Source organism: Puntigrus tetrazona, unplaced genomic scaffold (genome assembly GCF_018831695.1).
Source record: "Puntigrus tetrazona isolate hp1 unplaced genomic scaffold, ASM1883169v1 S000000746, whole genome shotgun sequence".
NCBI classification, from domain to species: Eukaryota; Metazoa; Chordata; class Actinopteri; order Cypriniformes; family Cyprinidae; genus Puntigrus; species Puntigrus tetrazona.
The window spans coordinates 1,585,001-1,607,500 of NW_025048355.1; the positions used below are offsets into that span (position 1 = coordinate 1,585,001).

General features: G+C 40.0%; 1 protein-coding gene across 2 annotated transcripts in view; it reads left to right on the forward strand.

Moving 5' to 3' along the window:
- rapgef5a (Rap guanine nucleotide exchange factor (GEF) 5a) overlaps positions 1-22,500 on the forward strand; it is a 61,320-nt gene that overhangs the window by 28,378 nt on the left and 10,442 nt on the right. For both annotated transcript variants that reach the window (XM_043233006.1, XM_043233007.1), the window contains exons 10-14: positions 7,252-7,382; positions 16,201-16,301; positions 18,266-18,344; positions 19,313-19,457; positions 21,489-21,580. In XM_043233006.1, the coding sequence (XP_043088941.1) occupies positions 7,252-7,382; positions 16,201-16,301; positions 18,266-18,344; positions 19,313-19,457; positions 21,489-21,580 (548 nt within the window). The remainder of the gene's footprint in view (positions 1-7,251; positions 7,383-16,200; positions 16,302-18,265; positions 18,345-19,312; positions 19,458-21,488; positions 21,581-22,500) is intronic.

A 22,500-nucleotide genomic window follows, 5' to 3' on the forward strand; every position in this document is an offset into this window, starting at 1 on the left:
TTTCATCTTCGAATTATTAATTATATATTTAGTTTCCCCACTAATATTTATATTTATTTTATTTAAAATGTTATTATATAAATAAATACAATTTATAATAACAAAAATGATTTTAATAACATCCCTTATATACTGTAGAAATAGTCTTATAGCATATATATATATATATATATATATTAGTCTGAAATAACAAACACTTGCCTGCAGCAAAAAAGGCATTAGTTTTAACTGAAAATGAAAGAGAGAATAGCAGCTGTTTTCTGTTTCTTCTGATAGTGATATGTTTGGTTTGATTTGGACAGAAGTGCTGCATTGTTTCTTCTCCCTCTTCTTAAGCGTGTGGTTTCAGGTCTTATGTAAAACCAGGATGATGTCTGGAGTTCTGCTTACAGAAGCCCGATTCCTCAATATGAGATGCGTTCATCCATCTTTTTCCTAAAAAGTTCTTTGTGATCGAACCGTTCCCTCAGTTACGTAACGGGATTTCCTTTCGGAGAGCGAGGCTTGTGCTGACTTTAGGTGGAGTGCGTTTGGTGTGTTTCGGTTCTGCTGCATTGTTTAGAGTAAAGATCGTATCCATCGCTCTTTCCAGGTTCATGGTAGTTTTCTGTGTAATTAAGGAAACGCGGCGCACACACACACACACACACACACACACACACACACACACACTATCGCTCTCTGCGCAGGAACACAGGAAGGAAACACTGAGTGTTTTCCTGTGCTCTCTGAACATCAGCGAGGTCTCTGGACTCCACCCAGCGTGAGAACAAACCTCCACCCCTGACCCACAGGACAGGTGGAGACTTAAACACACACCTCTGATCCTCACACACCGTCATGAACAGAGCAGCGCGGTCTGTAGTGTAACACGGCTGCTCGCTCGTGACACTGAGAGATCCAATGGGAAAAGAGAATTTAAAGCTTTTGAAAAACATTCGTCTGCTCTCCAAGGGTGCATTTGGTTGATTAAAAATACAGCAAAAAATCTGAAATATTATTGCTGTTTCACTTAACTGGTTTCAATGTGAATATCTATTAAACTGGAATTCATTTCTGTGATTTTCAGCATCATTACTCCAGTCTTCAGTGCCACATGAATCTTCAGAAATCATTCTAATATACAGATTTACTGCTCAACAAACATTTCTGCTTATTATCGGTGTTAAAAACAGTTTTTTTTGTGAAAACCGAGACGTATTTTACCAAAGACTATAGAATACTCAAGACGTGTCACTTGTACACAAAGCCCCGCCTTCTCAATAAAATAGCCAATCACCGATCTGCCGTTAGAAGTTCCGGTTGCTATAGAAACAGCATTCTGTGCGTATGTGCACTGGCTCATCTCTTCAGAGAAATACGCTTTTTCTAACGCTATTTTAGCAAAAATGCAATTGCACAGCTGTTATAAGAGTTCATTTGTGATTTCAAACCTGAAATGTGATCGTAAGCTTAGGGAACAGTTTAGGAGCATTTGATGTTTCCCAATATAAAGAGATAGGAGCTGCAAGCCTGCAAGCCTGCAATTTATGCATTATAATGAGTATATTTACAATAGAAATTAACATTGTAATGCATCATTATTAATGCAATATTAATTATTAATGCAATATTAATCAAATGTATTGCGCAGACCGGGTAAGGATCTATGGACTGATTTTTTGAACTGAAGTTGCAAAAGGATCATGTTTGGTAAAGAAAGGTTTAGTAAAGATCTGAAGAAGAGGAATGCATGAAGGGACAAAATGCAAACCCTGGATGCTTTTAATAAATGCATGAATGTATTGTAAATGTAAGACTGAGAGTAAGAAGAAAAGAGGTCAGGTGATGAGGTAACATCCTGGAGACTCAGGGAGGGGTCTTTCCTTCAGGAACTGCAGGATGGGAAGGTCTGGTTTCATGCGTCTGCTGCGGTCTGATGTGGTTATGATATAATCTGCTTAAGCTGCTGGTTCTGGGTGAGCGCTGAACCCTCATTATCTCTGAAATACTTCACTCTGATTGGCCAATCTCATCCTTCTGTGGTTAAATATGACGCCAAACAGTAAAACCGACTTTTTTTGCGTTGCATCTTAATCGACTTCTCTGCTGCATCTTCAGTCCAGATGCATCGTCCCAGGCATGTTTTATTTAATTGTATTATGGCTTCGAGCTCGCAGTGCAGAAACGCTGTTGTAATTGTTAGAATGGTCACGGATGAGCCATTTCCTCATGAAACTGATCATGCAGACCAAACCGTAAGTCGTAGAGACCTGAAACTTGGTGGGATGGTAGTACTCACACCACCTACCACATGACTGAGACTCGCCCCAGTCGGCCTCACGGGGGCGCTGCAGCGGTCGAAAGTACGAATCGCACTTTTGGGCTATTTTGCATTTTGTTCGAAACCTACTTTTGCGAACTAGTCCTAGGCTTTTCACCCGATCCGAACAGAATGAGATATCCTCGCGAGCTCAAGATGAGGTCAAAGGAATTGCGAGATTGGTCACAGACGGAGAAGATTTTAAAATGACTATAACTCTGCAATATTTGTCCTATCAACATAAAAATGGTCCAAAATACGATAAGTACATGGCCATAGTTTGAGTATCTATTAGACAAGTTTGGGCCTGTTTTACTCACGACCCCAAAGGTCTGAGAGAAATCAGCCACTAGGGTGTTATAACGCATTTTTTGAGGGCGTAAACAATGCGGTTTCCATATAACACAATATTTGTTTCATATGATAGACCTCTTTGTTCCGAACAACTTTGCATCTAGAGCCACCGCTTTCAAACTAAGCATTTTTTAAATGATCGAGGAGATATGAAAGACCTACGTTTGCGAACTACTCCTAGGATTTTCTACACCATCCAGGTGTTCAAAAACCTATAAAAGATCTACAAAACTGCAAGTACATCCATATATATGTACAAAAGCCACGCCATCAACAGACCCACAGTGAAGAGGTCACGTGACTGCTAGACTAAACGTGTCACTCTGCCAATCTGAAAAAACAATGCAGCGCAATTCTCTGGACCCTCTAGGTCAAAAATCATCAAAAGTCTTTGTTGAAATGTAAGCTTTGGGTATCCATAGAAAGGCCCTTTAGAAAACCAGCCGGTCCAAATATACCCACAAACCTATAAAGCCTAAACGAAGACCGAAAACGTCACGAAAGTCGCTGAGCGCATGCAAAAGGTCATGGCAAGTTTTAGGGAGATTGGACCGCTTCTGACTCTACAGCAGTTAAAAAAGGATTCATTACCCGCTGTGCTTCTGTGGGAAATCACCTATGCCAAAAATGCTTTCTTATTAATTGATTGGGGGGTTGTTCTGGTTTTCCTCGTGCGCTCGAATACCTAAACAGCTTGAACTCTGCAGATCCTGCGGGACTCCTTCAGACATTCACAACCTACCGCTTCTGTTACGCAACGCTCTCTCTGCCGGCTTGGAGATGGAAAAAATGCATTGACATTTAAATATGAGCGCACATAAGAGTTGATTTTGGAAGGGCTCGAGAGGAACGGCAGATAAACTGTTTGTTATCGTTTGCGTCGCCAGCATTTTTTCCCAGCAGCCTCTGGCCTGTAGTGTTTGTTAATGTAGGTGTTTTTCTGAGGAATTATGTAACGGCAGTAAAATCTTATTAGCGTTGCTTTTTATAAACATCTGCAGGGAGGAGCGGCACAGACTCCATCTGATATCCCGGCTTGTTTTGGAGCGTTTGGGGAATGTTTGGGAAACGCTCCGTGTTTGTTCCGGTTTGAGTAATTTGCGCTCAGGCCGAGAGTATTTTTGGTGTCATCGGGAGTTTTTTTCGTAATTCGAATTCCGGTGTAGTCATTTCGAGGAGGTCTTGACCGTCATCATGAGGTCAGGGGTCATGTTTGCGTCTGTCTGGACGCAGATAATCCATCTGCTTCCCGTCCCCGGCGCTCTGGTGATTGACAGACGATGCTCCGCGGGAGGCCGGCTGAAGGGACCAATCACGGCTCGGCGTCTCGCAGGCAGCAGACTCTGGACTGAAGGTCGTTCGGGGATGGAGGAGAGTGTGGGCCGCTGACAGATACTGTATATTTTAGTGAACATGTTCCAGAACATTCTGTCCGGGGTTTGGAAGCCAGTTAAAGAGTAGATAGATTAGTGCTTTTGTCACACACAGGGGACATTTTGATGCCTGCTGCCTCATGTTGACGTTTAAAACGGCTAATAATGTTTAGCTTGCATCACTAGCACAACTAAAGTGAAGCTGACAGAACATGGTGTTTTAATTCAAGTCACAAGTCAACATTATATTCATGAAAAGAGCTACTTAATGCATTGCATTTTAAAGGCCTAAGCAATTTCCTCCACATATATTTAATCTTTTTTTAAAGAAATGCATACTTTTATCCATCAAGGAAGTTTTAAAGGCATCAAAAGTGACAAAAAAACAATGCTCTTTCTATTAAATGCAGTTCTTTTAAACTTTCTAGTCAACTGTGAATTTGACAAATATTCACAGACGCTGATGATAACTAGAAATGTTTCTCGAGCAGCACATTAGAATCATTTCTGTGGGATCATGTGACCCTGGCATAACTCATAATCACAGACATAAATGACATTTGAACAAATATTCACTTCGAAAACGTATGGCATATTATTTCAGAGTTTTACTGTTTTTACAGTATGTTTGATCAAATAAATGCAGCATAGGTGAGCAGAAGATTCTTAGCTTTAAATTTTACAGACGTAATTTATTTTTTTTTTTACGAATGAACATCGACTAAAAGCCACAATTAATCCCGTCTTTATCTTGCTTGATTTTGTGAGTCATTCAGCATCGCATATTCTCATTTCATTGCCGGAGTTCAGATGACCTACTTACAGCGTGTCGTCACCTGTCTGACTCCGCCCCCCTGCTCCCAGACACGTGGGCGGAGCTTGTGACCTCCCTCACCTGTGAAGGTGTTCAGTCAGAGAGTGAGTCAGGCCTGTTTTCCTGTTCCTTCTGATCACACCAGTATTTACAGAAATCATTGTGATTTATATATACATTTATATATATACGTTTGCTTATACACTATAATATACGCTGCCGATTCAAATATGGGGCTAGTATTAAAAGAAATGAATACTTTTATTCAACAAGGACACATCAAACCTGACAGAAAAGACATTTATAGTGTTATAAAATGTTTCTGTGTCTATAATCCTAGAAAATCAAATCTATGAGAGTTATGAAGCAGCACAGCCGTTTTCAACATTACTAAAAATTCGGATTTGATCACAGCCATAAATTACAGTTTAACACATATTCACATTGAAAATAGCTATTTTTAAATTGAAATAATATTTCAGAGTTTTTAACGTATTTGCCGTATTTTGAATCAAATGCAGGTTTGGTGAGAGACATCCTAAACCTGTCAACTGAAGAGTATACGATTGCATTACTGTCTGAAGTAAAAACTGATTTTTTACTGTATTTTGCATTTGCATTAGTCTTTCGTTTACATAAAACGATACGCTCCGATGAGTCAGACGCTCGAGACGTCGTTTGATTTAATTGCAAAATTATTGTGATCATATGTGATTATTCAGCGTGTCATAGAGCAGGCTTTTAATAGTCTTCAGTGTACAGTATGTGAAGTATCTGCACCTGCTTTCAAACACAAAGCCTGTGTGTCTGAATGTGTGTGTGTCGTGATTCCCACCTGTGCAGCAGGTGTGTGTGTGTGGTGTGTGTGTGTGTGTGTGTGTGTGTGTGTGTGTGTGTGTGTGTGTGTGTGTGTGTGTGTGTGTGTGTGTGTGTGTGTGTGTCTGAGGTATCCCAGCCTTTTATCTTCCTCAAACGCCCCTGCCCGGACTCGTCTGAAACACACACAAACACTGACCGAGTTAGCCTTTCATTCATTTCTAACGGACTTGTATGAAGCACAGAGCGAGCTGGCTGAGTGTAATGACTCTCTCGTTTCTCCCTAATGACGCGCTGCTTAATTGAAACTGAAAGTGAGAGTTAGTGTGTGACAGAAGTGCGTGTGGAAACTTGTCGGGTTTGGAGACAGAAATACACGCTGTGATGTATTTGCATGCAAACCTGATCGGTTTTGATTGCACCCTGTTTTTTTTTTTTTTTGTGTAGATCGTAATTCAACCAAACAGCTTTTTAACATCGGCCGTATTCCAATCATTATTTCAAACTTTACTTTATTCCGTTTTTATACAATATTTTTGTACACCGCTTTAAAATGATTCTAAATGAATGGAGCAGTACTTTATGAGCGTTTCATTCTTTTGAGTTGAACATTGAATCAGTTGATTCGGTTCACCTAATGAATGTTCGTTTTAAATGAACTAAAGATTAATTGTGTTTTTTTGGTGTCAATCAGTAACGGGTTCTCTCTTTCTCAGGTTTAATTGATAGAAATTACAAAAAAAAAAGTATAATAAAAGCACAAGTTATTCATGATTGATTCATTCATTTGAGTCGATTCAGTTGACGATGGATCGTTCGCTTGAGAGTCTATTTAAGCAAGATAACTGTATTTATTTGTAATTGTGTCCTCATATTTATTCATTTCATTTTCGGTGTCAAAAGTGAAAAAGTGGAAGTTATTCCAAGTCTTCGAGCAACAAACAAGTTGAAATTGAACCCACTGTTCAGTAAAAATCTTAGCATATTCATGCGTAGCTATGCATTATTCATGAATGATTCATTATTTTGGGTTGATTCTGTTTTACATAGCCAGTGTAAATGATGACACGGTTCATTTTTAAATGAAATATTGCTTTAACGTCTATTTAAGAGAAACATTGTGTTTCGATTATTTCCCGGTTTAGCATTAAAGCATTAAAAGCAGCACAAAACTAGTGTTGAACGACAAACATGTTGAATACACTATGCACTGAAGGTCTTAACGTGTGCCCTGGTTTTTCTCGACATGATCATGAAAAGTAATTCATTGAGTAAATCATGAATGATTCATTCTTTTGAGTCAAATATTGAATCAGCCGATTCGGTTTGAATAGCCAGTCTAAATGTTGACAGAATGTTAGTTTTTCGAGTGAACTATTTCTTCAGTGTCTATTTAAGATAACCGCTGTGTTTTGATGTGATATTCATGAGTGTCATGAATTATTGATGAACGGCTCGGGTGATTCAGTTCACTTAGCCAGTCTAAAAGACAGAATGTTCATTTGTTCGAACGCATTTCGTCCGCGTCTGTTCCAGTGTGTTTTTGCTGTGAGTAATGTGTGTGTGTGTGTGTGTGTGTGTGTTTCTCTCAGGCGCAGGGTGAGGGTGTCGTCCGCGTGTGTCTGAAGGAGAGAGGTCAAGACGTGCTGGTCCTCCAGAGAGTCCCGTCAGATCCAGCGTCTCCGCAGACGGCCGGAGTCAAAGACGAGGACGGCGATAAGAGGTGATGCCACGCCCCCTCGTGTAGCCCCTCCCGTTTATTTAAACACCCCCAAGCTCCGCCTCCGATCAATCTCTCTCTCTCTCAAAAAACTAGTCGAAACGAAGCAAGATTATTTAGCTTGTTATAAGCAAAAACGAATCATCCGGACTAGAAAATCCTTCTCGATGTAAGAATTTTGTGGTTGAACGTAAGAAAAGAAATCTGAAGTTGCTTTATTGGCATGACGTTTGCTTTACAGTCTTACCAAAGCATTTTAAAGACCACCAGAGTAGCAGACGAGACGATAAATGAGTGCAAATAAATATACACTCCCCTCGAAAAAGCACTGGAACACGAGAGCTGTTATAGTGCACACCAGAGTGAGAAACAAGCAGTCGTGAAGCTGAGAGAAGATGGAGAATCAATCAGAGCCGTTCCCGAACGTCTTGGAGAAGATGGAAGCTGCTGGTGTACTGACTAGCAGACAGAAACACGGTGAGGGCTGTCAGGAGAGACCCCAAAACAACTGTTAGTGACAGAGTACAGAGTGTGGAGGAGACACCAGAAGAAGAAGAAGAAGAGATCCTGGGATGAAGCTTACAGAGATGAACCTGTTATCAAGAGATGGAAGGCAGTGGAGGTAACGTCACGGCCCGTTGATCTTAACACATAATGAAGAGAAATGCTGTGTCTGGAGGTTCACAGAGAGATGGGGATATCCTTCATGCTGCCGCAAGATAATGAGACACAACTCAAGACAGGAAGTGGAAGCTTTTAGTCATTTAAAGACTAAAGCGTTCGGATCAGGTCCAGTTTTCTGAGCTTTCGCATCCGTGGCAAGCATTTCGACAGGAACGGATGACAGATGTGAAATTAAAAAAAGTGCATTTCAGAGCGAGGATCTTTAACAGGATTGATATAATACAAACATTATTCTTTTATGACTCTGTGTGCAATGACCTTAACACTGGAGTTTGGTTTGGAGGTTTTTATTTGATTATTGAATGTTGAATGTTAGGGCTGTGGGAGGAGTCTAGCTTCTTTCTTTCTCTCTCTCCCTGTCTCTCTCTCTGTCTCTCTCTCTCTCTCTCTCTCTCTCTCTCTCTCTCTCTCTCTGTCTCTCTCTCTCTCTCTCTCTCTCTCTCTCTGTCTCTCTCTGTCTCTCTCTCTGTCTCTCTCTCTCTCTCTCTCTGTCTCTCTCTGTCTCTCTCTCTCTGTCTCTCTCTCTCTCTCTCTCTCTCTCTCTCTGTCTCTCTCTCTCTCTGTCTCTCTCTCTCTCTCTCTCTCTCTCTCTCTCTCTCTCTCTCTCTCTCTCTCTCTCTCTCTCTCTGTCTCTCTGTCTCTCTCTCTCTCTCTCTCTGTCTCTCTCTCTCTCTCTCTGTCTCTCTCTCTCTCTCTCTCTCTCTCTCTCTCTCTCTCTCTCTCTCTCTCTCTCTCTCTCTCTCTCTCTCTCTCTCTCTCTCTCTCTCTCTCTCTCTCTCTCTCTCTCTCTCTCTCTCTCTCTCTCTCTCTCTCTCTCTCTCTCTCTCTCTCTCTCTCTCTCTCTCTCTCTCTCTCTCTCTCTCTCTCTCTCTCTCTCTCTCTCTCTCTCTCTCTCTCTCTCTCTCTCTCTCTCTCTCTCTCTCTCTCTCTCTCTGTCTCTCTCTCTGTCTCTCTCTCTCTCTCTCTGTCTCTCTCTCTCTCTCTCTCTCTCTCTCTCTCTCTCTCTCTCTGTCTCTCTCTCTCTCTCTCTCTCTCTCTCTCTCTCTCTCTCTCTCTCTGTCTCTCTCTGTCTCTCTCTCTGTCTCTCTCTCTGTCTCTCTCTCTGTCTCTCTCTCTCTCTCTCTCTCTGTCTCTCTCTCTCTCTCTCTCTGTCTCTCTCTCTCTCTCTCTCTCTCTCTCTCTCTCTCTCTCTCTCTCTCTCTCTCTCTCTCTCTCTCTCTCTCTCTGTCTCTCTCTCTCTCTCTCTCTCTCTCTCTCTCTCTCTCTCTCTCTCTCTCTCTCTCTCTCTCTCTCTCTCTCTCTCTCTCTCTCTCTCTCTCTCTCTCTCTCTCTCTCTCTCTCTCTCTCTCTCTCTCTCTCTCTCTCTCTCTCTCTCTCTCTCTCTCTCTCTCTCTCTCTCTCTCTCTCTCTCTCTCTCTCTCTCTCTCTCTCTCTCTCTCTCTCTCTCTCTCTCTCTCTCTCTCTCTCTCTCTCTCTCTCTCTCTCTCTCTCTCTCTCTCTCTCTCTCTCTCTCTCTCTCTCTCTCTCTCTCTCTCTCTCTCTCTCTCTCTCTCTCTCTCTGTCTCTCTCTCTCTCTCTCTCTCTCTCTCTGTCTCTCACTTCCGGTGTGAGTGTGAGTGTGAGCGTGAGCGTGGGTGTGAGTGAGCGCAGGTGTGTGGAGCGTCGTGTGGAAAGGCGTGAGTGAAGCGGTATCTTTATCTTTTCTATTATCTTTTCTTTTCTTATTCTTTCTTTTCTTTTCTTTTTCTTTATTTTTTGTTTGGCTTGTATCTTTATTTGTGTAGTTTTGAGGGCCGAGTGTCTTCCGTGGAGGAAGCATGTCGGCCCGTGAAGTAAACGCGCTGAGTTCGCTCACGAGGCGTCACGGAGTTAAAGTGGCGTCTGTGGTGAGCATCGAAGCGTGTTGTCTGGCTGTAGGAGAAGTAGTGGGACATTCTAGCGTTTTATCAGCGTCTAGGATGAATAGCGCAGTTGTCGTTTTTTTGGATAGCGTGAACAAGGCAAACGAGCTGGTAGAAAGGGGAATTATCATTGACGGGGAATTTGTTTCGGTTCTTCCGCTTTCTTTGCCAGCGAAACGAGTCATTTTGTCTAATGTTCCGCCATTTGTTAGTGACGAGATCCTAACGCAAGCTTTGGCACGTTATGGAAAAATTGTTTCACCTATAAAGAAAATCCCAATCAGTAGCCAGTCACCTCTTCTGAAACATATCGTGTCGTTTAGGAGGTTTGTACACATGATCATCCCGGATGACGCTGACTTAGATCTAACGCTAAGTTTCAGAATTGATGATTTTAGCTACAATATTTTTGTATCTACTGGTAAAGTCAAGTGTTTTGGATGTGGACAGACAGGGCACGTAATTCGGAATTGCCCAAATAAAAATAATGAGGAAGGAGATACAAACAAGGATGGAACAGGTGAAAATAGAAAGGATTCCGAGGAGGAAGTCCAGGAAATAGTTTCAGCTGTGGTGGAAAATGTGGTGGAAAATGTGGTGGAAAGGACGGTAGAAGCTGAAACAGAGTCAGGCTCTCTTCAGACTGAGGTTACTGAGATAAACTCTAATGATTTGCCTGAAATTACTGATGGTGGAGAAAATCAGATCTTAGCAATGGATGAAGCAGCACAAGTGTTCCCGGAGCAAGAGCAATCATGCTTCAAAACCCTAAGAAAAAAAGAGGAAAAGATGAGTGCGTGCTTAGAGGCTAAAGTAAGCAGGACAGATAATGATCAAGATGAGACCATGCTAGAAAGCGAGAGCGACAGCGACTCATCAGAGTGTAGTGTGGGTCTGTCCCAGGGAGAAGTCACACTTCGCAGTTACGGTCTTGAGGATATTAAGTTTTTCCTCAAGGCGACAAAGAATAAAAGAGGTGTAAAAGTACAAGAATACTTCCCAGATCTAAAACAGTTCGTTAATCAAGCTAAACTTCTGATGGCCAGTGATTTTTTCACTGATAGAGAGACATATAGGCTAAAAAAAATTGTGGTGAAAGTAAATAACTCTCTAAGTAATGATCCTGTTTAAGAAGAAAGTTTCTTCCTCTTGTACGAGAGAGACGAAGTTAAGTTTTTCTGTTTTTTCGTCTTTGTTTTTCTTTTATATGATGCTATGAATGGAATACATATAGCATCCATGAATGTTAATGGTGCAAATAATGTCAAAAAAAGAGCACAGATTTTCCATCAAATAGAACAGAAGAACATACACATCACTTTCTTACAGGAGACTCATAGTAGCTCAGAAAATACAGCAGACTGGATGAAAGAGTTCAAAGGTGTATCTGTGTTGAGTCACTTCTCAAATGTGAGTGGGGGGGTTGCTATTTTATTCAGTGAACATTTTAAGCCAGTGTCATATGACGTACATGAAATAGTAAAAGGTAAATTGTTAAAAGTCAGAGCTGTTTATGAAAACTCTGTTTTTAATCTCATTTGTGTCTATGTTCCCACTGCACCAATACAAAGGCTTTTATTCTTTGACATCCTTTGTTCAGCACTAAAAGATTGTAGCACTGATGACTTTTTATTTGTAGGCGGGGATTTTAATTGCACCGAACTAGATTTAGATCGAAACCATGTGGAACCTCATAAGGCCTCACGAAAGGTTTTAACTCATTTGATTCAAAGACATGATCTGTGTGATGTCTGGAGAGTTATGAGTGGGAATGAAAGACAGTACACGTGGGCTCATGTACGGGACAATTATATATCATTGGCAAGACTGGATAGATTTTATGTTTTTAAACATCATTTGAGTATGTTTGAGAAATGTTTTATTACACCTTTGTCTTTTTCTGATCACAGTATGATAAGTTGTAGATTTATTTTGAAGTCAGTTAAGACTAAAAGTGCATATTGGCATTTTAACACAAGTCTTTTAAATGATAAATTATTTATTGAATCTTTTAGATCTTTTTGAAGGTTTTTAAGAACAAAAATCTTCTTTTAAATCCATACAGCAGTGGTGGGATTACGGAAAAATACAAATAAAACAACTAGCACAACAGTATACTCGAAAATGTCACAAAAGAACTTGATTATTCGGTAGAAATGCTTGAAACGCAATTGTTAGAATTACAAAAGCTGACTCAAACCTCAGGCAGTAGTAAATTTTTGGAGACCTACTCAAAGAAAAGGCTGAACTTCGAGAGCTTTTAGAACACAAAGCACAAGGAGCTTTGGTTCGCTCTCATTTCTTAATGATTGATCAGATGGATGCACCCACAACTTTCTTTTTGGCCATGAAAAAGAATGGTCAGAAGCGTCTGATTCATGCCTTACGGTCTGAAGATGGCAAATTATGTTTTAATCCCAGACAGATACGTGAGGTAGCAGTGCGTTTTTATCAGTCTCTATATAGAAGTGAACTTAGGCCAGAAAATAGAGGAAAATCTTTTTTCCTTGAAAATTTACCCAAAATCTCGGAGGAATCTAATGAAGAGCTGGAATGTAGCCTAACTCTGGGAGAGCTTTATAAGGCGCTCCAAGACATGGAGTCTTGAAAAAGCCCGGGTGTGGATGGGCTTCCAGTGGACTTCTTGAAGGCCTTCTGGCCGGAGCTGGGAGCTGATCTCCTAGAAGTCTTCAAGGACAGCTTGCTGAAGGGTGAGCTACCTTTGAGCTGCAGAAGAGCAGTGATTGCTCTCCTCCCGAAGAAGGGAGACCTCACCGAGATAAAGAACTGGAGGCCGGTATCACTTCTATGTAGCGACTACAAGCTACTGTCTAAGACGCTAGCAAACAGGATGAAAAAGTAGTTGGTCAGGTGATTCACACTGATCAGTCGTATTGTGTACCCAACAGGTCAATTTTTGACAACATTTCTCTAATTAGAGATATAATACAGGTCTCTGATTTATTTAATATTGACTGTGGTTTGTTGTCTTTGGATCAGGAAAAAGCTTTTGATCGTGTCGAACATGATTTTTTATGGAATGTTCTGGAAGCTTTTGGTTTTAATGAGAATTTTTTAAGTATGATCAGAATCTTGTATAGTGACATTGAGAGTATAATTAAAATCAATGGTGGCTTATGTGCTCCTTTCAAGGTCAGTAGAGGGATAAGACAAGGTTGCTCTCTGTCAGGGATGTTGTATTCATTAGCGATTGAACCACTTCTCCAAGCAATCCGGAAAAAACTGGATGGTTTTAGTTTACCACTTCATGGTGTTAATGTCTGTCTGTCTGCTTATGCCGATGATCTTATTGTAATTGTTAACAAGCAAAAGGACATACATGTTTTAACTGTTTTAATAGAGGAATTTGGTAAGTGGTCTTCAGCTAAAGTGAACTGGAGGAAAAGTGAAGCCTTTTATTGGGGACTGGAAAGAGGGGAAACCAACTCTTCCTGAGGGTTTATGCTGGAGTCGGAGTGGTTTAAAATATCTTGGGGTTTTTCTAGGAGATGAAAACACGTCACAAAAAAACTGGGAGGGAATTCTCCAGAAAATCAAAGGAGACTGGACAAATGGAGGTGGATTCTCCTAATCTGTCCTATCGGGGCAGAGTGCTCATTGTCAATAACTTGGTGGCTTCACTTCTGTGGCATAAACTGGCCTGTATTGACCCCTGTGAAACTGATTGCAGTGTTGCAAGCGATGTTTGTTGATTTCTTTTGGGACAAGCTGCACTGGGTTCCACAGAGCACTTTGTTTTTACCCAAAGAAGAAGGAGGACAAGGGCTGATTCACCTACAGAGCAGGATCGCAGCTTTTCGGTTGTGTTTTTACAAAGACTTCTTGATGGACCGACAAACGTGAGCTGGAGGAGAATCTCTTGCGTGCTGCTCAGGACTGTGGAGAATCTAGGAATGGACAAATCTCTCTTTTTAATGGACCCCAATTGCTTGGATTTTAGTAAAGTCTCATCTTTTTACCAGCATCTTTTTAAGACTTGGAGCCATTTTACTATTCAAAGAACTGAAAATTTTCACTCCATCTTCTGGTTGTTACATGAACCTCTGATTTTTAAAGCGAGACTGGACATGTCTTCGTCCACTTTTTACCAGGTTTTAACAGGACATTATTGAACTCAGGAGTTTTTATGTTAAAACATTTATTGTCTTTAACTGGTCCTCATTTTAAAAACGTAGAAGCTGTCACTGAGAAACTTGGTTTTAGATCTGTGCGTTTGGTCACTCAGTTTTTAGCCAAGCTAAAGGAAGCACTTTCAGAGGAGGAAAACAACATGCTCGAATTATTTTTTTTTTCAGGGGAGTCCGTCCCTGACAGTGAAGATTTGTTTCCTTGCTTGGAAATTGAACCAATCTTTGAGGGGTGCTCTGGTTCTTTTCTTCTAAAAGAAAAGTTTTTACTTGTTGATTTTTTTTCAGTTTCAAGGAAAGTTTTATATAAGATGTGTGTGCTCATTTTTAACAGAAAAGCACTTGATAAAAGAGTTGATACCCCTTGGCGTGCTGTTTTAAAACTAGAAAATAATGTAAGACCTGAATGGAGAGTACTATATAAGCCACCATTACTAAAAAGAACGGAGACTTGCAGTGGAGAATCCTGCATGGGGCTATTATGGTGAACTCTTTTATTTCAATTTTAAATTCAAACATTTGTCCCAATTGTCCTTTTGTTCTCAGAAAGAGACTGTTTTTCATACTTTCATGCAATGCCTCAGACTTAAAACATTGTTTACAATGATAAAAAGAATCTGTAAAGGGTTTGACGAATGTTTCTATGATGAAACTTTTATTTTTGGTTTCAAGTACACACAGAAGAAACGCATTAAGTGTGAACTATTGAATTTTATTCTTGGTCAGGCAAAACTAGCCATTTACTTGAGCAGGAAAAATAATATAGAACAGAAAGATGAGGACAATGTTATTGCTGTTTTTAGAGCCTTAATGAAGACAAGGATTTTAATTGATTATAGGTTTTATAAAGCAATGAGTGATCTTTCTACCTTTGAGTTAAAGTGGTGTAGTCATGAAGTGTTGTGTAAAATCGATGGGGAAGAACTTTTATTCTGTTTTTAATACAGTGGTTGTGTAATATGAATTGTGATGTATTATTGTGAATTAATTGTGGATTTTTATGTTTTGTACTATTCCTGAATTGGTTAATTAAAAATTTAAAAATCAAAATCTCTGTCTCTCTCTCTCTCTGTCTCTCTCTGTCTCTCTCTCTCACTGTCTCTCTCTCTCTCTCTCTCTCTCTCTCTCTCTCTCTCTCTCTCTCTCTCTCTCTCTCTCTCTCTGTCTCTCTCTCTCTCTCTCTCTCTCTCTCTCTCTCTCTCTCTCTCTCTCTCTCTCTCTCTCTCTCTCTCTCTCTCTCTCTCTCTCTCTCTCTCTCTCTCTCTCTCTCTCTCTCTCTCTCTCTCTCTCTCTCTCTCTCTCTCTCTCTCTCTCTCTCTCTCTCTCTCTCTCTCTCTCTCTCTCTCTCTCTCTCTCTCTCTCTCTCTCTCTCTCTCTCTCTCTCTCTCTCTCTCTCTCTCTCTCTCTCTCTCTCTGTCTCTCTCTCTCTCTCTGTCTCTCTCTCTCTGTCTCTTTCTCTCTGTCTCTCTCTCTCTCTCTCTGTCTCTCTCTCTCTCTCTCTCTCTCTCTCTCTGTTTCTCTCTCTCTCTCTCTCTCTCTCTGTCTCTCTCTCTCTGTCTCTTTCTCTCTGTCTCTCTCTCTCTCTCTCTCTCTCTCTCTCTCTCTCTCTCTCTCTCTCTCTAACACATTCCAGTCGTTTTCTTCCTCATTTCAGCTCGAGCAGGAGCCGCAGACAGCCTGAAACTTGCTCTCGTGTGTGTGTGAACATGTTTTGCCGGTCTGCTCCTGAGTGTTTAGCTGCTCCGGTGTTCTCCAGGCGGCTGAGGGTTCGTCCCGGGACCGGAGTCTCACTCTGGGCATGACGCCTGCGATGGAGCGAGCGAGCTTCCTCAAACTCAGACCCGTCACGCTGGTGCAGGCCGAGGAGGACGAGTGGGACGACGATCAAGAGCGGGAGTACAGCAGCGGTCCGGAGGACGAGGATGGAGCGCCCACCTTCGACATTCCTCATTTTCGTTACATTGACGATGAGGAAGAGGAGGATGAGGGTTACGTTCTTACCAGGCGGCGCTGGAGCGGCTCCTGCTCGACGTGTTCCTCCTCTGATGAAGAGCGCTCACCCGAGTCTTCCTCTTCTCTGTCCCGCAGGTACGTGGTGGTGTCCGGGACGCCCCACAAGATCCTGGAGCACCTGCTGAGTGACCTGCGTCTGGACGAGCAGCAGGGGGCGACGGAGAGCAAGGAGGCGGGTGAGTGGCCAAAACACAAAAACATTTGGATTAAAAGTAAAGATCATGTTCCATAAAGATAGTTTGCACGCTTCCTGCTTTTTTTTTTGCACAAATAGTTATTAATATTGTCCAAACCATACATCAATGTATATTTATAAATGTCAGCTCCATAAAATTGACCCTTATGACTGCTCTTGTGCTCCAGGGCCACATTTTACCTCCAGGAACTGAAGCATATCACTGTGAAACTAGCGGATAATAATGTATTTTAATTTGTCTGTAGTTGAATAGTTGGATATGGATAGTCTTAGATATTATAAATAATATATGCTAAAGCAAGATGTACTATTACTGCTGCTTATACGTCTAATTAAAGGATATTATGTCATAAGTATATTATTACTACTAATAATTCCTCATTAACTATTGTCTTTCTTTTTCTACATTAACATAATATAATAAATGTACATGCTCAAATAATTATCACAGTTACATTAAATGTATATTTCTGTCTATGCATAATGCATAATTTAACTTGCTGATTCATATATAAAAAACAAGCTTATGCTAAGTAAAAATAATACTATGAAAATAATATTGTACCATAATTTTCTATTATACTATCCATATATATGTATATATATATATAATAAATATATATATATATATATATATATATATATATATATATATATATATATATATATATATATATATATAAATACATACTAGATTATATAAAGTTTTTCCTATTATAAGAAAAAAATTATATCATATTTTATGTATATATTTAATTTAATTTGTTAAAATATTTTTACATTAAATGTGTACTTTAAAATATAAAGTATTTTATTCTTATATCAGCACAATTGATAATGATTAAGTGAATATAATTATATAATCATATATGATATAAAATAATTAAATAAAAGCCAACTGTTTGATTTAGGCCTAAATAATCATACTTTTATATGTATAAATGTTTTTTTCCCCTATTAAGTTATTAGATGTATAAATATGTGTAGCAATTGCTTCTTGTGGCATGGTTATGTTTTCTTTTACCAGTCTGAACTAGTCCGTCTGACTAACAGTTAAGCGTCAGAGCTAATTGAGGAGGACTCGTGTGAAGTCTGTGGTCAGTGATCAGGAGAACACACACATTCCAGCGCGGCGTGTCCCAACCACACAGATACGGCAGGAATGCTTTGTGTTTTAACGCCGGCGGCGTTTCCTTTGCTTTCTGTTGTGTGGAGTTTGTGCCTTCAGGCGTCTTGACTCTCTGAAGACACACAAGACGACTTCTGAGGGAGCTTTTGAAGTCGTGCGTTCAAAACCTATTGGTTACAGCTTGATGGGGTTTTTTTTTGTTATTCTTGCATTAGCATAAATATTCATGAGTGATTTAGCCAATGCAGTACAGCATCTAGTTCAGCATGCAGTGAATGCACATTCAGTTTTTAGTGTTTGCGTTGAATTAAAGACATAGATAATGAGGTGCGTGCGTGTTTGTGCATGTGTGTGTGGTTCAGTGACCCATGGGCCGTAAATGAGCCCAGCGGTGCAGTGCATCCTGGGTAATTACCGGTGCGTCGGCAGCTGTGCCGAGCATTAGAAGCACAGAAAGACTTCCAGCGTTTAGTTAAAGAGGTGTGTGTTTAGAGTCGCTGAGAGTCTCGCGAGGCTGCTTCTCGGCGGGAGAAGCCCGGGGTATTTTTAGAAGAACGAGGTGTGAATTAAATGATCAGGAGCGCTGCTGTGGACGCTGCACACTCCAAGAAGCAGCTGCACACCCGCTCGTTTTCATTGACTCCAGAGCCTCTGAAAAAGACAGATTGCATTTTGGGGGGGGTTTGTGTCAAAACAAACACAACTCACAAAATATAATAAAACTCTGTGATTTTTTTATTTAGATTTGTGTATTTACGAGAGAGAGAACCGATGTTTCTGATCAATTATGTGTTTGTGTGTGTTCATATCTGCAGAAATGCTTCTGGACGACTTCCTGCTGACGTATCTGGTGTTCATGTCCACGAGTGAGCTCTGCCAGGCCCTGCTCGGACAATATCCTTCAGATCAGACCGACGGAGGCGTGTGTGTGTGTGTGTGTGTGTGTGAGTGTGTGTGTGTGTGTGTGTGTGTGTGTGTGTGTGTGTGTGTGTGTGTGTGTGTGTGTGTGTGTGTGTGTGTGTGTGTGTGTGTGTGTGTGTGTGTGTGTGTGTGTGTGTGTGTGTGTGTGTGTGTGTGTGTGTGTGTGTGTGTGTGTGTGTGTGTGAGTGTGTGTGAGTGTGTGTGTGTGTGTGTGTGTGTGTGTGTGTCTGTGTGTCTGTATGTGTGTATGTGTGCGTGTGTGTGTGTAATTTAATTACAATTTAATTTTTAAACAAATATAATAACTATTATATTAGATATGATAAATGTTTTTATTTGTAGTAAATGATATCATTATATATTGTTTTATATTATTAAAAATATTTAAAAAAATTTTCTTTCTATATATGTAGAGAGAGAATATTATATTAGATAAAGCTACTGGTTTATTTGTAGTAAATTATATAATTATATATTGTTTTATATTATTAAAAACGTTTAAAAAATATTAAATCTTTCTTTCTCTCTCCCTTTAGATATATATATATATATAGAGATAGAGAGAGAGAGAGAGATAGAGAGAGACAGAGAGACAGAGAAAAAAATAATCATGTTTAAATGAGGTTGAAAAAAGGTAAAAGTTTCAATAGTGACTTGCAAATTATTTATATTAACAAATAAAAAACCTAAGTATAATATTACATTAGATATAATAAATGTTATTATTATTATTATTATATGGTTGTCAGTTTTTTGCACAGTCTGTTACAGTCCAGTGTTTTACACAATAAAACATTTTATTAAAAAATGATTTATACTTAGTTTACATGTTTGCATTCCCTAAATATTTGCGCTCTGTTTAACGCGTAGCAGCGGTTGTGTGTTGGTGCAGTGGGTTGAGTGTGTTCCCTGCGTCCCTGTGCTCTTTAACCCGATCTCACCTACTGTACGAAGCGCTGCCGGGGGAAGGAGGAGGGGAAGGAGGCCCTCTTCAGGAAGAGGAAGGTGCTGCACCTGGTGTCTCAGTGGAGCACGCTCTACAAGGACTTCCTGCGAGAGGAGGACAACGTCAAGATCTTCATGAAGGTCAGCACATGCTTAACATGCTCTATTAATACCTTAAAATAAAGTATGATCTAGTATTTTAAAGTTATCATATTTAATTCAATTAGATTTAATATAAATGAATTTTTTTTTTAAAGACTGTCAGTGAAATTTCTATAAATAGTTTACATTAAAATGCTTTATTTACATGTATATTATATGCATTTACATATTTGTGTATAATATTTAACTTTTATTTTTAATATTTGTGTTGATACTTTACACAATAACTTTAATTCAAGACCATTAGTAAATTTTCCACTCGCATATAAAAATAGAATATGTTTCTATATTACTTTTTAAAACGTTTTGTAACTATTTCGCTTCAAGGCTGTCACAATACTTTACGTAATGTTTATTCAAAATATAAAATAACATATTATTTAGATATTTTTAACTGTATTTATTGAAGCCTGTTGGTTTTTACAAAATATTTACTCCAAAAAGTATTTTTATTACTTTCATGTATATATATATATATATATATATATATATATATATATATATATATATATATATATATTTTTAAATAGCAACAAGCTACCTCAATTATGTAGCCCCGCCCACAGTGAAATGCCATTGGTCCAGAATCCTGCTCCACACGAGAAGTGTTCTGATTGGCTGTGACTTGAAGGCCAGATGAATGCTAACTCGACGCCTCGCTGAAAGTGTGTTTGTGTAGTTGCGTGTAGGATCTTATGATATTAATATAGACAGTTCATATAGATAATATATTGATGTTTCACAAAATTCAGTCTGCCATCTTCACAAGATCGCACACACGCGCACATCACAAATGCACATCTTGTTCCTACCTGCCTTTGTCCCACCCACACACACACACACACACACACACACACACTCGTGCAGTGTTTCCATGGCGACTGTTGTGTCATTGCAGTGACGAGGCTGTTTCACGGTCGCCTGTATAGATCATTAAATGCAGCGTTTCCCAGGTGATGGTTGCCTGGTAACAGGCGGGAATGAGGCGGGGGTTCAATAACACACAAACATTCAGATTCCATCAAACACTACAGCGCCCCTGAGAACTGTGTGTGTGTGTGTGTGTGTGAGTGTGTGAGAGAGAGTGTGTGAGTGTGTGTGAGTGTGTGTGTGAGTGTGTGTGTGTGTGTGTGTGTGTGTGTGTGTGTGTGTGTGTGTGTGTGTGTGTGTGTGAGTGGTCGCTGAGACAGTCAAGTACACTGTGTGTTTGTGTACTGACAATGTCCAGCATGCATTGAGGGAACGTACACCATTATAAGGTACATCCCCAGTGCATGCTGGGTAATAAATTGCCTCTTGACTGCCCAGTGTGTTTGCAAGGTCAAACCTCACACAGTCTCTCTCACACACATTCAGTCGTGTTTTCCTACCGAATTGTACCTTCACAGAGAGAATTTTTTTAAATGAAAATAAACTGTATGTACAACAACAACAAAAAACATTTTAACATCACATTACCGTATGAAGAATCATGATTCATCTTGATTCAGTGAAGATTCGTCAGACTGATTCATTCACACTGCCAGTGTTTTTACTGTTCAATAGAAATAAAACCAAAACGCTTTCTTGCACTGAAATAACATTAAAACATAATAATAAGTAGAAAAATAGTGGGAAAAAAAACCTAACAAAATAAAGCTATGCCGAAATATAATCAAAACAAATAAGGTGTTGATTCAGTTCAGTCAGCGAATAATTAATTTAATAAAATAATACAATTCAGTTAAAAACGTTTATATTAATAAAGAAAACATGCAAAACTCACTGAAACGAAACTGAATTAAAATAACAGGGATATATAAACAAAATAAAATTACTAATCAAATCACAAAAGCACTGTAACTAAAACTAAAATGATTGTACATTTTTTTAGCATATCAGTTGTAGATTTATCTGGTAGAAAGAGGTATTCATTCATGATATCAGGGGATGTTTATCTAACAGGGAAAATAACTTGTCAAATATCTACAGACCAATCAAGTCCTGATATAAAAGCATGCTGTTCTGCAGACGCTGTACAGATACGTGCTGGAGGACGTGTACGAGTTCCCCGCGCTGGAGAAGGACCTCAAGGACTTCCAGAAACTCCTGCGCCGGAGACAGTGAGTGGATTTCAGCTTTCAGTGACGAGCCGTTTCAGCCATTTGAAGTGTGAACTTTTCTGCGTGTGACGAGCGAGACGAATCAAACGCGAGGGAAGCAGATGAGCTTCTTACGAGCTGTCGTCTGATCCGCTTAGCGCCGGGCCCCGGAGCCGCTCTCATCCTCGGGGTCTGGCAGGCAGACGCTCGTTATCCCTCTTAATGAGCCGACACGCTCTGAGGTGTAATTACTGCTGCGAGGGGCGGGGCCTCGCTGAGCTCACGCCCACCTGGAGAGACCTGATTGGCTCTAAGAGCGCCTTCCCTAGGGCTGATGGGTAATAGAGTATCAGTTTATGTGAATGATGAATAATACACAGAAACTCATTTAGTCTGATGTGTGTGTGTCATCAGTGATCACGCACACACACGCACACACATACACACACATACATACACACACACACACACACACACACACACACACACACACACACACACACACACACACACACACACACACACACACACAAACACATACACATACACATACACACATACACACACACACACACACACACACACACACACACACACACACACACACACACACACACACACACATACACACACACAACACACACACACACACACACACACACACACATACACACACACACACACACACACACACACACACACACACACACACACACACACACACACACACACACACACAAACACACACACACTCACATCAGATTTTTCTCCCAGACAGCAATAAAGACTCCAATAATTTCATGTGTGTTTCTCCTCAGTCTCTAAACTTTGAATAGAAAAATAGATTAACTCAAACTAACTCAAACTCGTTTTCAGGCAAAATATTGAAAAAATAGCCCTGTTTTCTTAAAAAACTAATTAAGTCAGTTTTTGCTTAGTAA